The sequence below is a fragment of the Cucurbita pepo genome, chromosome LG02 (genome assembly GCF_002806865.2).
Source record: "Cucurbita pepo subsp. pepo cultivar mu-cu-16 chromosome LG02, ASM280686v2, whole genome shotgun sequence".
Classification (NCBI taxonomy): domain Eukaryota; kingdom Viridiplantae; phylum Streptophyta; class Magnoliopsida; order Cucurbitales; family Cucurbitaceae; genus Cucurbita; species Cucurbita pepo.
In genome coordinates, this window is record NC_036639.1 from 783487 (window position 1) to 796273 (window position 12787).

Genomic DNA, 12787 nt, shown 5'->3' on the forward strand with positions numbered 1-12787 from the left:
AAATTTTGGATGAGAAAAGTTAGAACGACAAGTAAAGAATGCAATTTTTAATCTGCATTTACATTAGATGATTAGAGCGACAAGTTAGCAAAATAAGAGAACACATTCACTAGTTTCATTTCAAGAAAAAGCATAAGGGGCAGGGGGAAAAAGCATAAGGGGCAGGGGGAAAAAGTGTGTACAAGTGATGCAACTCCGATTGAACCAGTCATCCGTTGCCATGGGTTCAACGACAGCCTAACCTGGGACCGCTACAATGAGAATTTTGGGGGAAAAAGATGACCGGTGACCTTTATAGCAAAAGAAAATCTAGCCATTCCTAATATGAGCAAATAATTTTTTTGATTGAGAAGAAATGAGGCGGAGTACCAACCTTACAGAGAAGGATGATTGCTTGTTGTTGGTACAATTGCTAATTCACTACAAGTTGCGACTTCACTGCTGAGGTCAAACCCTTTCTTCCCAACTCCGGTTACATGTACAAGCAATTCACACTTGCCAACAAGTTCAAAAATGCAGATATCCCCCATCTGGATACCATTGTCACGAACAAACGACATCCAACCGCCGCAAAAAGTATGCATCATTCGCCCCATTGAGTCTGGTACTGAGTTCACAATCCAACATCCCCCGTTTGGACCGCGAAGTATAATCTCAGTTTTGCTGTTAGGGAAATGTACCGAAGAAAACTGATGCGGAATTTTCTGCAACATAGAATGCCAATCAGTCCTACTAAATTGAAGCAAAGAAAATGTAAAAAATAACTGCATTGACAAACAACACTGGATCTAAAACCAAAAACTTGAGGAAGTACATGAACGGTCTAAAATAAAAGACTTACTAAAGTATATGAACCACTAGTGTTGAACTTTTTCATGATTCTGACAAAATTTGGAAAACAAGAAGCAAATGACTTAGCTGCTCTTTCTTCATCAAGGGCTAACATTGCTCGCAAACCAAGTCTAGCTGGTAATACAAGATCGCCTTTGACACTGGTTCTCTGATTGACTGGTCATTAAAATTTCAAAAGCCATAAAACCAAGTTCTTCATATTCTTGCATATCATAACCAATTAAGGCCAGCCTAGCTTTGAGAAAATCATGAGGACATAATGAATATCCTAATACACTACAATCATGGCTTAGAGAAAATTATGGAAAAACCTCATCATGACTTTCTTTTCTTTCGGAATATGTGGAAGAAAGAAATCAGAGAATATTTGCAAAAGCAACACAGGCCTACACAAAACTTTTCGACAATGTTGTTTACCAAGCTATATCTTGGTGTAAACTGTCTAATATTTTTACTTCCTATAGTTATACCTCCCTCATTGCAAATTGGGAAGGTCTTTTGTAAACACCATAGATTATACATTCCTCTTGTAAATTTCACTCATCAATGAAATTGTCTCTTATAAAAAAAACATCCTAATACACTACAATAAAACTACAATAAAACTACATGCAAATAGAGAAGTAATAAACTCTATTTTTAATACAACAGATGGTGGCCATCGTGACAAAAGAGAGACCATAGAGAACCTTCTTTCATACTTTTAAAACATAATTACATGCAGATGACGGAGAGAAACCTTACCCAAACGCTTAGAAGGCTTTTTTGATTGAGAACAAACCACGACTTTGGTGGAGACCTTCTTTGCACTAGAATGTTTCCGAACATCATTGCAGAAAGGTTCTTGCCAAGACTTCGAACTTTTTTTATCATGTACTTCAATTCGTTTGGGGCATTTTGAATGAACCTTGTGAGAGTTTCCATTCATTTTCTTTGGCAAACCTTTGAGAGTTTTACGAGATATTTTTGCATGGTCAGCATCTAGCTGACTCAAGGATCCTTTTCTACTTTGATCCTCAGATATTTCCTTTCCAACCCTGAAGATGCGAACACGCAATTCACAATCCAGGACAAGCTCAAAAACACATATATCTCCCATGTTGATGTCATTCCCACGCACAAAGGCCATCCATCCTCCACAAAGGGTATGACTTGTATGCACTCTTATTGTAGGAACAGAATTCACGGGCCAGGATTCCCCTTTCAAGTTGTGAAGGACCAACTTTAATTTGCAGCTAGGAAGATGTGCCATAGAAAATTGATAAGGGATATTCTGCATCACAAGAGAGGACGGCATCAGGCTTGTCAAACTGACATTTAAATGAAGGAAAGTTGCTTTAATTTATTGCTTTACGATCATCAAGAAGAAAAGGAATTTTTTTGTCATCATCACCACATTTTACTTCCTTTTTTTCTTTTTGGTTTTTGGGGATCGACTCACCAATGTGTATGAACCACGAACATTGAAGCTTTTCATGATTCTCACAAAATATGGATAATTGGAGCTAAATGACTGGGAAATTTTTTTCTCATCCTGAGATAATAGTGATAAGGCCAGAATTTTATCTTGCATAGTTACGTCATCAACTTTACTGATCCCATTCTGACCAGCTCCATTTTTATGGACCTCAACAGTTTTTATGGCTGGAAACAAGAAGGTATGATCCAATTAATTTCTAATCACATGCTGATAAGGAGCTGACATTCTGAATAACTATTAATAAATCACTAGAAATAATTATTTTAACCAAGTATTTTTTCCTCCTAATTCGCAGGCTAAACGTGGAACTAGGAAAGAACTAGCAAAGAACACTGTCCACAGATAAGCATTTCCCTCTACGTTCTACAAAATAAACCTTAAGACCAGAACTCAGTTTACCTGCTAGGCCCTCCCTGCACTCTGAATGAACATAAAAAATGCTCCTCATTTTCTTTACCACAGCCTCTGGACATGTATCTGGGCATGTAGGGTCCTCTTCCCTATCTCTTTTATGGCCTGTGTTATCTTGACTGCACTGAGAATGAAATGCATCTTCTTTCTCACATGCACTCTGATCAAAAACTTGCAGAGTGAAATTCAACTCGCCATCATATCTAAATACTAAGAAATCACCACATTCTAGGGAATGATCTCGTGCAAAGGTTGGCCATCCGTCACAGAAGAACAAGTTATCATTCTGCTGGATCAAGTCAACAAGCCAAGTATGGCCGCTAGGACCAATTAATGTGACTGATCGGCCTATTATTTCTCCCAAGTATCTGACAAATTTCAAAGGAAGTTTCTGCAATGATACGAAAATCACATCAGCACAAGACAATCCAATAGACCGCCATAAAACACAAATAGCGCTACATATTCATTTTGACCTGAATGCACAACGTATGGTCAGAGCGCAGCTATTACTCATAAGATACATCTAGATGCTAAATGATGCAAAGACTCGCCAACGTCACGTGGAATGATTTAAACGCTTATTCAAAGAAATGTTTCATTCCACACAGAACTGAACTAACCACTATAAACTTCCCCAGAAAACAGAGACAAACAAAGACAAAGCAGTCTCTAACTTCCTAAAACAGTTTTTCCAAAAGAGCGAAGAGAAATAGATAATCGAGTCCAAACTGGCCACACATGATGTAAAATGACAAACGCATGCTCATATTAACCTAATTTCTCAGATAATGACAGGAAACACAGTCAGGAGAACGCGAAATCCGAAGAGATTACCAGTCGTTCTGAACAAAGAGTGGAGGAATAGAAAGCATAAAAGCAAGGCCGCCTGGAAGTCACCATCAACTGGCAAGACTCCGTCTCCATCATCAAACCGCATGAACAGACTCCAGTCAATAAGGATTTGAGCAATATCTTGATGAAACAAAAGACATTGAAGAAATATTTGCCAGAAAACGAAACAGAGAAGAAAATGGACCAAAAAACAAACCCTAAGAAGAACCGAAGATTGACGGAGAAATAATGGAAGTTCCGGTCGCTTCCAGGATAGATTTGAGTTTCGAGGGATTCTGGCAAACGAACCCCGTAGTGGGAGAAGTGCTTCTGAGCGCGCCACGTTCACACGTGTGGAGTGTGTCAGTAATCGTACTTCATTTTTTATTTTCTAAAAATAATATTTTCATCTATATTATGTATTTTTTTACTTTAATTTTATTTTAATTTATCAATTTAAATTTTTATCTCTCCGTCCATAGCACTAATTTTTAACCCTACAGGCCTACTGCTATCCGGTCTGATTTTTTTTCTTTTTTCTTTTTCTTCAACGAGTTTTCTATGTCTAGCTGACACACCGTTCCATGTCCACCCGTTTTTGGGCTCAACTTACTCACTGGCACACTGCTCGATGTCCACTTTTTTTAGGCTTAGCGTTCTCGCTGGCACACTGCTTAGTGTCCACCCCCTTTGAGGCTCTTTCGTTGACACACCAACTCGGTGGTTGACTCTGAAACCATAACCTACCACCAGCCGAGATTATCTTCCTTAGGATTTCCCTTTCGAGTGTCTCTAGAAAGAGATTTCCAGACTCTTATAAATAGTGTTTCGTTCTTCTCTCCGACAATGTGGGTACGAGGAGGATAAGAGGATAAAATGAAGAGGACATGAAGGAAGTGTGGTTTTCATGAAAGAAAATGGAAGAGAAATCCATTTGAGTAACGACAAGTTTACAACCTTAAACAAAGAAATACAGTTAAAACACAAAGACACAAAGACCAGAGATTCTATCTATATCTGTAAGCAAATGCACAAAAACATTTACAATCTCAAATAAAGTTTGTAACATTAGGTGTGGCCAAAAGTTTAAACCACCAACCTCCTACTCCTATCTACCTACCAATCTTGTATATTCTAACTAACAGCAGAAGAACATGTTACATTCGGTGCGTTGCAGCGATGCACGGATGATCAAAGAAGCTCCAGCTCTCGCCTCTCAGTGTTTCAAAACTTCGTGTTGGTTCTTGAAGACGGTACGAACGAAGAATCGTCGTCTGCTTAGCAGGAAGAGTTGGACTTTTAGCAGGGTGTGCTGTATGTATGTTGCAGCATCTCCTGCTAAATGAGTTCAACTCTCATAATCTTTGTGTTCGTGTTTAGCCAGAGAAGAGCGCTCGAAAACGGGGCTCGGTGTTATGATTCTGAAGTCTCGGGGCCGGAAGACAATGTACTGTTTTCCAGAAAAGATGGATTCAGAAACTTGGCTACAAAAGCCCACATTTTATAAACATCTTCAAAGTTGGTAAGGAATCCGAGCGATGCTGTGACGACCTCGACTCGAAAAAATAGTTTCTTCCTGTTGTGACCATTAGCCATTGGTTTGCACAATGCCATGTCTTTGAGATCATACTGACCGGAGTTCTGCTTCGGAACGTCGACTGCACGGACATGGCTGAGGATACCAACTCCAAGAGATATTCCATTATTTTCAGCTAGTTTCTGTACAACTTCCGGATGAATTAGCCCTCTTCCATTGCTTTCTTTAACATTAAAAGCAACCGCAGCACCTCGTTCGTATTTTATCTTCGGTCCATACAGTTGTACGAGGTGAGTTCCTACATCGTCTCGACCCGGTAGTCGGAGTTGAAGTAATGAAGTGACGAGCCAGTTAATGAGATACCTCAGTCGGAGAGTGGTCCTGTTGAGGCCTAACATATCGATATGATCAAGATGTCGACAGATCATTTCGGGCTCCCTCCTTCCCCATTCTTGCTCGTCGACGTACTCTCCATCACTCATCGACTCCTCATTGTCAAAAGCTGCATTAGATGCTTCTCCGAGCTCAAACATCTCATTCAAGCTTTCTTTTTCATTATATTCTACGCTAAATGATACTCGACGACCCATGCTTAACGCTCTTTCTCCGTCTAAACCGAAGAATCCACGTTCGGAAAACCTACTCCTTTCCCTCCTACCTAAGAGTCTGAATTCCCCTTCTGTCTCCCTCCTTATAGCACTTTCCTTCAAGTCTTTTAAGGCTCCAGCTGCTGTGGAATTCGAAAGCTTCAAATCCTGAATCTCGAAAGTCTGATTCGCAGATCGGTTTCCATTCGAGGCGAAACTCAACCTATTCGGGATCGATTCTTCTCCAGTTTCTGAATCCTCCTGAATCTCACTAACAGCATGAGAATCTTTCAAGCTTCCAACATTGCCACAGCAAGAGTCTTGTTCTCCAGATTGTTCTTCTTCAGGAATCCCCTCCACCCGACATAGATCCTGCGACACTGATAATACAGCTGCATCAAACGACAATACCGAATCGTCACGGTGCCTTGGATTCGCCCGCTTATCATCACCACCACATATCGGACTTCTCAACAACCTCGATGCTGGTTTTGGTGAAAGTTGCCTACTGTTCCTCTTACCAGAAAACCAAGATGGTGGTAAGGGTGATGACCATGTTTTTTGCTTAATCAAATGGCCAGAATTATCAGAACCAAATGGACTATGTCCCAAATCAATCCAATATGAATTATCCGACGACTCGTCCTCGCTGAAGATCGGACTCTTCATAACCTCCCCAACCGAAATGCTCTCAACTTCCTCAAAAATGGTACTAGCTCCATCCCTGTCCGAGCTATTATTATCTTGTTCTATCTCAGTCTCAAACACATCCCTCACCTGGTTCGTCGTAAACACGCCCGAAAAAGCAGGCATTCGTGACTCCTGATGCGTCTCAGTTTCAGAATCCTCCTGACCATTGATAGCATCATCTTCAATCCCAGCCAACACATCCAAACCATCGATCGAATCGCCGATGTACTGCGGGAAAATAGGCAGTATCCTCACCATTCCTGTACCTGTCCGCCCACATTGACTTTGCAAGCTCCCTATAACAGATTTCTTAATCAACAGGCAGCCAAAACCAGTTGGATCAGATCCGAAAACGCGATAAAATGACGTGATTATAAAATCTGGCCTAAAGAGGGAGAGCCCCAAGGAATCCATGTCCTTCGGACCGAGCGAGCCAGCATCGAGCAAGACGTGCCAATTGTTCTGCTGGGCAAGAGCCATCCATTGGTAAGAATACTTTGCTCCTGTAACTCTTGACTGAACAGGAAACACAAAAAGCCCAGAAACAGAATCCTTCTTCCTCTTCCTCTTGTTTGTGATCTGTTTCCTGAGCTCCCTTGAACAGAGTCTTAAAGTTGGCCACTTAAACCAAGCACTGTAAACCTTTGCACCTCTTTCTTTAGCATTCTGAGCCATCCAACTCACAGATTGACTCTCATGATCAAACATGGTCAACAATTTCTTATTCGTATGAAAAGGATACGACTCAGCCAAGAGCTTAAAAGCTGACCCCCTACTGACTGTAAAAACAATCCCATATTCATTCTCGGAAATGTTAAGGTAATTCATAATCCGTGTCTTGATGTCGTGTTCAATTGTGCCTTTCTCGGCGCCGCCGTAAAGGGCATGGTTGTTCAAATTGGCAGTGATTTCAGAGAGAGTAAACGCAGAAGACTCCCAGAATTGTTGGGTTTGAATATACGAAAATAAACCAAACCCACAGTAATCAAGACATACCTTCGAAAACGACTCTGATAAATGCTCGTAATCCTCTGTTCTTAATTGATCGATTTGTTCCGACGACTGGAATTTCGGGTACATGGTGAGGAACTTGGTGAAGGCGTCGAAGAGATTCGGAATCAAATCCTCCGTGGAATAGGTTCGGTCGGCGGCGAGTGCGGTGGCGCGTAGAAACTCCTTCTGGGCATGAAGCCGAGCGAGAGATCTCGACCGTCGAACATTCCCGTCGTGATTTGGCGAATCACAGTCAATGTCTCTGGATTTCGCCAAACACCCATCTTCAGAAGCTTCCTCAAGAGCCTCTCTGAGCTTGTTTTCTTGCAATTGCCTGAGAATGGAGGATTTCCGCCTCTCTGTAAGACCAGACCCATGTCGCCGTCTGGATTTCTTGTCCATTATTAAAGCGGCGCAATGGGACAAGGGCTTCCATAGTGAAAGATGCATGAATTCTAAACACAAAAGCCAAAGCGAACGAAATCGTAGAGCTGAAGTTCAAGAAACTCGGGCTTTAAAAGAGGGTTTCTGAGCTTCCGGGAGCTAAAGAACCAAAGAACCAGCTGGTTCTCTTTTCTTTCCTTTTTGGATTTTCAATTCAACTGGTAAGGCAGACGCATTAGGCCACATCGCTAACTTTTGCGAGATCGATATCAGTGGGTCTTAAAGAGAAGGTATAAATAAAGGAAAAGATATCAAAGAACAAAAGGGTCATCAGACTAAGCGACATTACCTTTAATACGATCAGCAGAGAAGAACCCTTTACTTTCTTCAAGGGCCCATCACTGAAAATGGCTCCATTTCAAAAAAAAATTCATCTCCATCACCAGCAACTCATTCAAAAATTCAAAAAAAAAAAACAAGAAACCCGCAAACCCCAGATTCACAAGCTTTAATACTTGCCTTTTTTGAACTGAAGATCCCAAAGTTTTCTACAGAAAACGGCATATACCCATTAGAACAGAGCTTTAATCGAACCAGGAACGAAAATGTGAAAAACAGAGCACTAGAATATGAACAGAGGAGCCGCCGAGAAAGATAATGGGAGAGAAGGAATCTAAACCCAAAAGAAAACTGTTGGGATTAGGGAAAGGACGAAAAATAAGGGCAGAAAACAGCATCCAACAACTCCTCCAACCAACATCAGCAGCTCCCCCACCACTCTTCCAGTAAGCAAGAACAGAGAGAGTGAGAAGAAAAAGAAGAAAAGGGGTTTCTGAGAACCCCATAAATTCCCACATTTACTATGGCAATTGATACAAACATGTCTGCATTGAATGCTGGTTGGCTGTTTCTTTCACATCTCCCACCATTATTACGCCTCCACCATTAATAAATCCCAGCTCGACCCCTCTTGCCCCCAATGGTCCACTCCTCCACTCCGCCGAATTGCTCTTTTCTCTTTGTTTATTTCATTTTGGATTCAAAATCTCTCTCCCTCTCCCTCTCTTTCTTTGTTCTTCGATTTTGGTGAAAGAATCCAAAGTCCAAATCCCTATCCCAATTACTCTTGTCTCTGGACATTGACACCGTAAAGAGTAGAATGTTTGAGTACGAAAGATCTTCATTGTAGAGTACTTGTTAAGACCTCCATGATTCTAGTGAAACAACCATTCAAATGATTGTAACTCAATTTGTAGTTAATGTAAGAACATGTTAATTTACAACATTTTTTAGGATTTTCCCTCTATTCCTTTTATGTCTTTTTTTTCTTTTCAATTCTTTAATTGAATTGATTTTTGTATCAATCTTTCTTCTCTCACGGGTCTGAGTTAATTTGGGTTTTGTCTTCGATACCACTAATTTCCATAAGACTAGAGGAGATTGTTGACTACTCGTTAGCAGCAACACTATCTAAGCATGAACGGGTTCAGTGTTTGAAAGGGACAGTGTTCTATACGGAAAGCCTAATATGATGACCCAACTAAGCTTTTTCGCTCTAATTAAGTTTTTTTAGTTCGTTTATGTTTTTTTAAAACAAATTTATATATATTATTTTCATAAAACATAATAATATTTGATAGCATTAAGGGGGAATAGTATAGTGATTGAGATGTTATTGTCACATACCCAAAAGTACAATTATCTTAAATCCGACCAAAACTTTAATATAATTACGGAATATAATTTGGGTAATCATAGTCAAATCTTCATTAATTAAATCAAAACGTACTTTAAAAAAGCATGCTACCGCCATGCATGCATGCACATGCATACCATTGGCATCACATTACATGTCCCCACCATGACGTCAGCTTCTATATAAAGTGGTCAACACTCAACAGACAATGATTCTTAACAAGAAAAAAAGTCAAATTATGAATTTATTCAAACCTATCAACTTATAATAAAACCAATTTAATTTTAAAATTATTTAAAATTTTAAATTATGCCTAAAAATTAGAGGCCAAATAAAAAATTTTAAATGGTTAAGAACTTAACCTAAACGGTAATGAGTAAAATAAGTTAATAGTTAATTAGAGTATTATTTAAAATATTATGAATGTTGAATTTCTTTTAAATAATATTTATTTATATAAAAATGTTTAAATTTGAATAATTTATAGAAATGTCAATTCTTGATTATGATAAGGTTGTCGGGTGTCTATATGCTGGGTTCGATTCTCCGTGAATTTATAATGGTCTGCCTTGTCTTTTTCTATTTGGATTGCTTCTTTCAATTTTTTTTTTTTAAATAATAATATTAATTCGTTTTAAAAAACATTTTTTTATGCTCACGTATATTTTTATTCAAGCAAATATTACCACACAATTGGATTTAGTGTTCTCACTGGCACACCGCTCTGTATCGGGCTCTTATACCAATTGCAAGAGCCCTGTCATTAGCAAATATTGTACTATTTGAGATAAAATTCCTCTTAAGGTTTAAAAGTGCGTTTTTTTAGGAACATCTTAGTTCTCCTCTGCAACGATGTGAGATTTCACAATCCAGTTCCCTTGGGTCGCTAGTGTCTTCATGGGCACACTGCTCGGTGTGTAGTTCTGATATCACGCACACGATTTTATCATAAGTTCGTCTTAGCAATTATTATTTACAAAATGTAATAAAAATTTGTAAGGTCGAAAATGAGAATAATTTTAGTGTTATTTTATTGTTGGACTGGGCCGCCAAAGGCAATGGGCCTGGCCCAAACCCAAAACTGTTTGAAGTTTGAATTGCCCTATCTGAAATGCGATCCCTCTCGTTCTCCCGAGTCCCGCGCTTCAAGCAACGGTGCGCTGTAGTCTGTTGCAACAGAATCGCGACCCCTTCAATGGGAGTCGACTATATTTGGAAAATTACCGGCGGCGGCGGCGGCTGAGAAGCCGGTGAACCACGGAAGGATAGGATCCCCTCCGGTATAAAATCCCACCGGAGTCCCCATTCATCTTCATCCATTCCAAACAGCCCTTGGGAGTACCCAAGGAGGCGGCAATAGTTTCTCAATAAAGAAATAAAAAATAAAAGAAATAAAGAGGATAATGAAAGGCTCGGGCTGCTGTTTGTTCATTTCTCTTCTTCTCCTCCAATCTTTTTCGTTTTTCGCTTCGGCTCTTTCCGATGCCGAAGCGTCGTCCATTGCCCGCCGCCAGCTTATAACCTTTCTCGAGACCGATGATTTGCCCGACGATTACGAGTCCACGGTTGTGGTGACTGAGACCTTTCCCAATTCCAGGCTCCGACGGGCTTTCATTGCCCTTCAAGCCTGGAAGAGGTCCATTTACTCCGACCCTTTAAACACCACCGCCAATTGGGTCGGCGCTGATGTCTGTTCCTACACCGGAGTTTTCTGTACCTCTGCTCTGGACGACCCCAATGTCCAAGTCGTGGCCGGAATTGACCTCAACCATGCCGACATCGCCGGTTACCTCCCCGTTGAGCTCGGTCTACTGTCGGACATCGCATTGTTTCACATCAACTCCAACCGATTCTGCGGCCTTATCCCGCCGAGCTTCGAGAGGATGATTCTCCTTCACGAGCTCGACGTTAGCAACAACAGATTTGTGGGCCCTTTTCCTGAAGTCGTTTTGAGGATTCCGAATTTGAAATTTCTGGACATTAGATTCAACGATTTCGAAGGGAAATTGCCTCATGCCCTTTTCACCAAGGAGCTCGACGCCATTTTCCTCAATAACAACAGGTTCACCTCCCACATTCCTGAGAGTTTCGGCGACTCGCCGGCGTCGGTGATCGTGATTGCCAACAACAACTTCACGGGGTGCATTCCGACAAGTATTGGGAAAATGGGGAACACGTTGAACGAGGTTTTAATGTTGAACAATGCGCTTGGTGGTTGCATCCCTGGTGAGCTTGCTCTGCTTGGAAATGCGACGGTTTTCGATGTTTCTTCGAATCAATTGAGTGGGAGCTTGCCGATGAGCTTAGATAGGTTGAAGAATGTGAAGATTATTGATGTCTCTTCCAATAGTTTGACCGGTGTGGTGCATGGAGGTGTGTGTAATTTGCCTAAATTGGCTGAGTTCACATTCGCTGATAATTTGTTTGATGCCGAAGACAATAGGTGTGTGCCTCAGAATAGACAGGATGTTTGGTTGGACGATGCTGACAATTGTTTGCAAGACAGGCCTAAGCAAAAACCGGCCGAGATTTGTAGTTCAGAGATCAGAAAGGCCGTGGATTGCAGTCGGGTTAAGTGCGGCGGAGGATCCAAACCTCCTAAACAGCCAGAGGCACCAATTGATGATCCTCATCGTCAATCACATGTCCCAATGAACCACCCTCCTCCTTCACCTGTAATCAACTCGCTCCCACCACCCCCGGTTGCCTCACCCCCACCACCGGTTGCCTCTCCACCACCACCGGTAGCCTCTCCACCACCACCCGTAGCCTCTCCACCACCACCCGTAGCCTCTCCACCACCACCCGTAGCCTCTCCACCACCACCACCTTCTCCATCTCCTCCTCCAGTCTCCTCTCCACTGGCACCACTAGAGGACATCATTCTTCCACCAAATTTGGGCTTCGAGTACTCATCACCGCCTCCACCATTGTTCCCAGGCTACTAAATAAAACGTGACAAATCATCGGACTCGCCTCTCTATTTTAACATTTTTATTTCCATCGTTATGAGTGTCAACAAATTAAACTTAAAAAAAAAAAAAACAAATTTGTAGCTTCATTAATATCTCTTGTATCTCAACAAATGTCTTGCACACCAAGGCATTCTAAATTATATCAGATATGCATGTTGCTACGGATAATTATCTACAACTATGTTGCATGCATTATACAATACTTATCTATATATATATATATATATATATATATATATATGTAGACACATTATTTTTGGTAATGCATTAAAAATAGCAAAAAATTAAGGAAAAAGGAATCGACCGTCCCAATTAGATGAACCTTGTTCTAAATAAGGGAACTTGTTT

At 40.8% G+C, this 12787-nt stretch overlaps 3 protein-coding genes across 4 annotated transcripts; 1 reads left to right on the plus strand and 2 right to left on the minus strand.

The window, feature by feature from the left end:
* Positions 1–32: 32 nt before the first annotated feature.
* On the minus strand, positions 33–3918 carry LOC111788021 (B3 domain-containing protein Os03g0620500-like). 2 transcript variants are annotated; one of them, XM_023668154.1, is made up of 7 exons: positions 3581–3918; positions 2732–3134; positions 2294–2496; positions 1597–2125; positions 842–1008; positions 374–704; positions 33–237 (listed from the first exon to the last, which is right to left on the minus strand). In XM_023668154.1, the coding sequence occupies exons 1-6, from the start codon at positions 3671–3673 to the stop codon at positions 375–377; spliced, it is 1725 nt and encodes a 574-aa protein (XP_023523922.1). In that variant the 5' UTR covers positions 3674–3918; the 3' UTR covers positions 33–237; position 374. The 2 variants fall into 2 exon arrangements, with proteins under 2 accessions (XP_023523922.1, XP_023523921.1); XM_023668153.1 differs by having other exon boundaries at positions 33–251.
* A 561-nt stretch (positions 3919–4479) lies between these two features.
* On the minus strand, positions 4480–8718 carry LOC111789417. The gene is made up of 2 exons (XM_023670186.1): positions 8118–8718; positions 4480–7986 (listed from the first exon to the last, which is right to left on the minus strand). Exon 2 carries the CDS (start codon positions 7832–7834, stop codon positions 4991–4993), a length of 2844 nt encoding a protein of 947 aa, XP_023525954.1. The 5' UTR covers positions 7835–7986; positions 8118–8718; the 3' UTR covers positions 4480–4990.
* A 1831-nt stretch (positions 8719–10549) lies between these two features.
* Positions 10550–12604, plus strand: LOC111789126 (pollen-specific leucine-rich repeat extensin-like protein 3). The gene has a single exon (XM_023669776.1). It carries the CDS (start codon positions 10868–10870, stop codon positions 12410–12412), a length of 1545 nt encoding a protein of 514 aa, XP_023525544.1. The 5' UTR covers positions 10550–10867; the 3' UTR covers positions 12413–12604.
* The last annotated feature ends 183 nt before the right edge of the window (positions 12605–12787 follow it).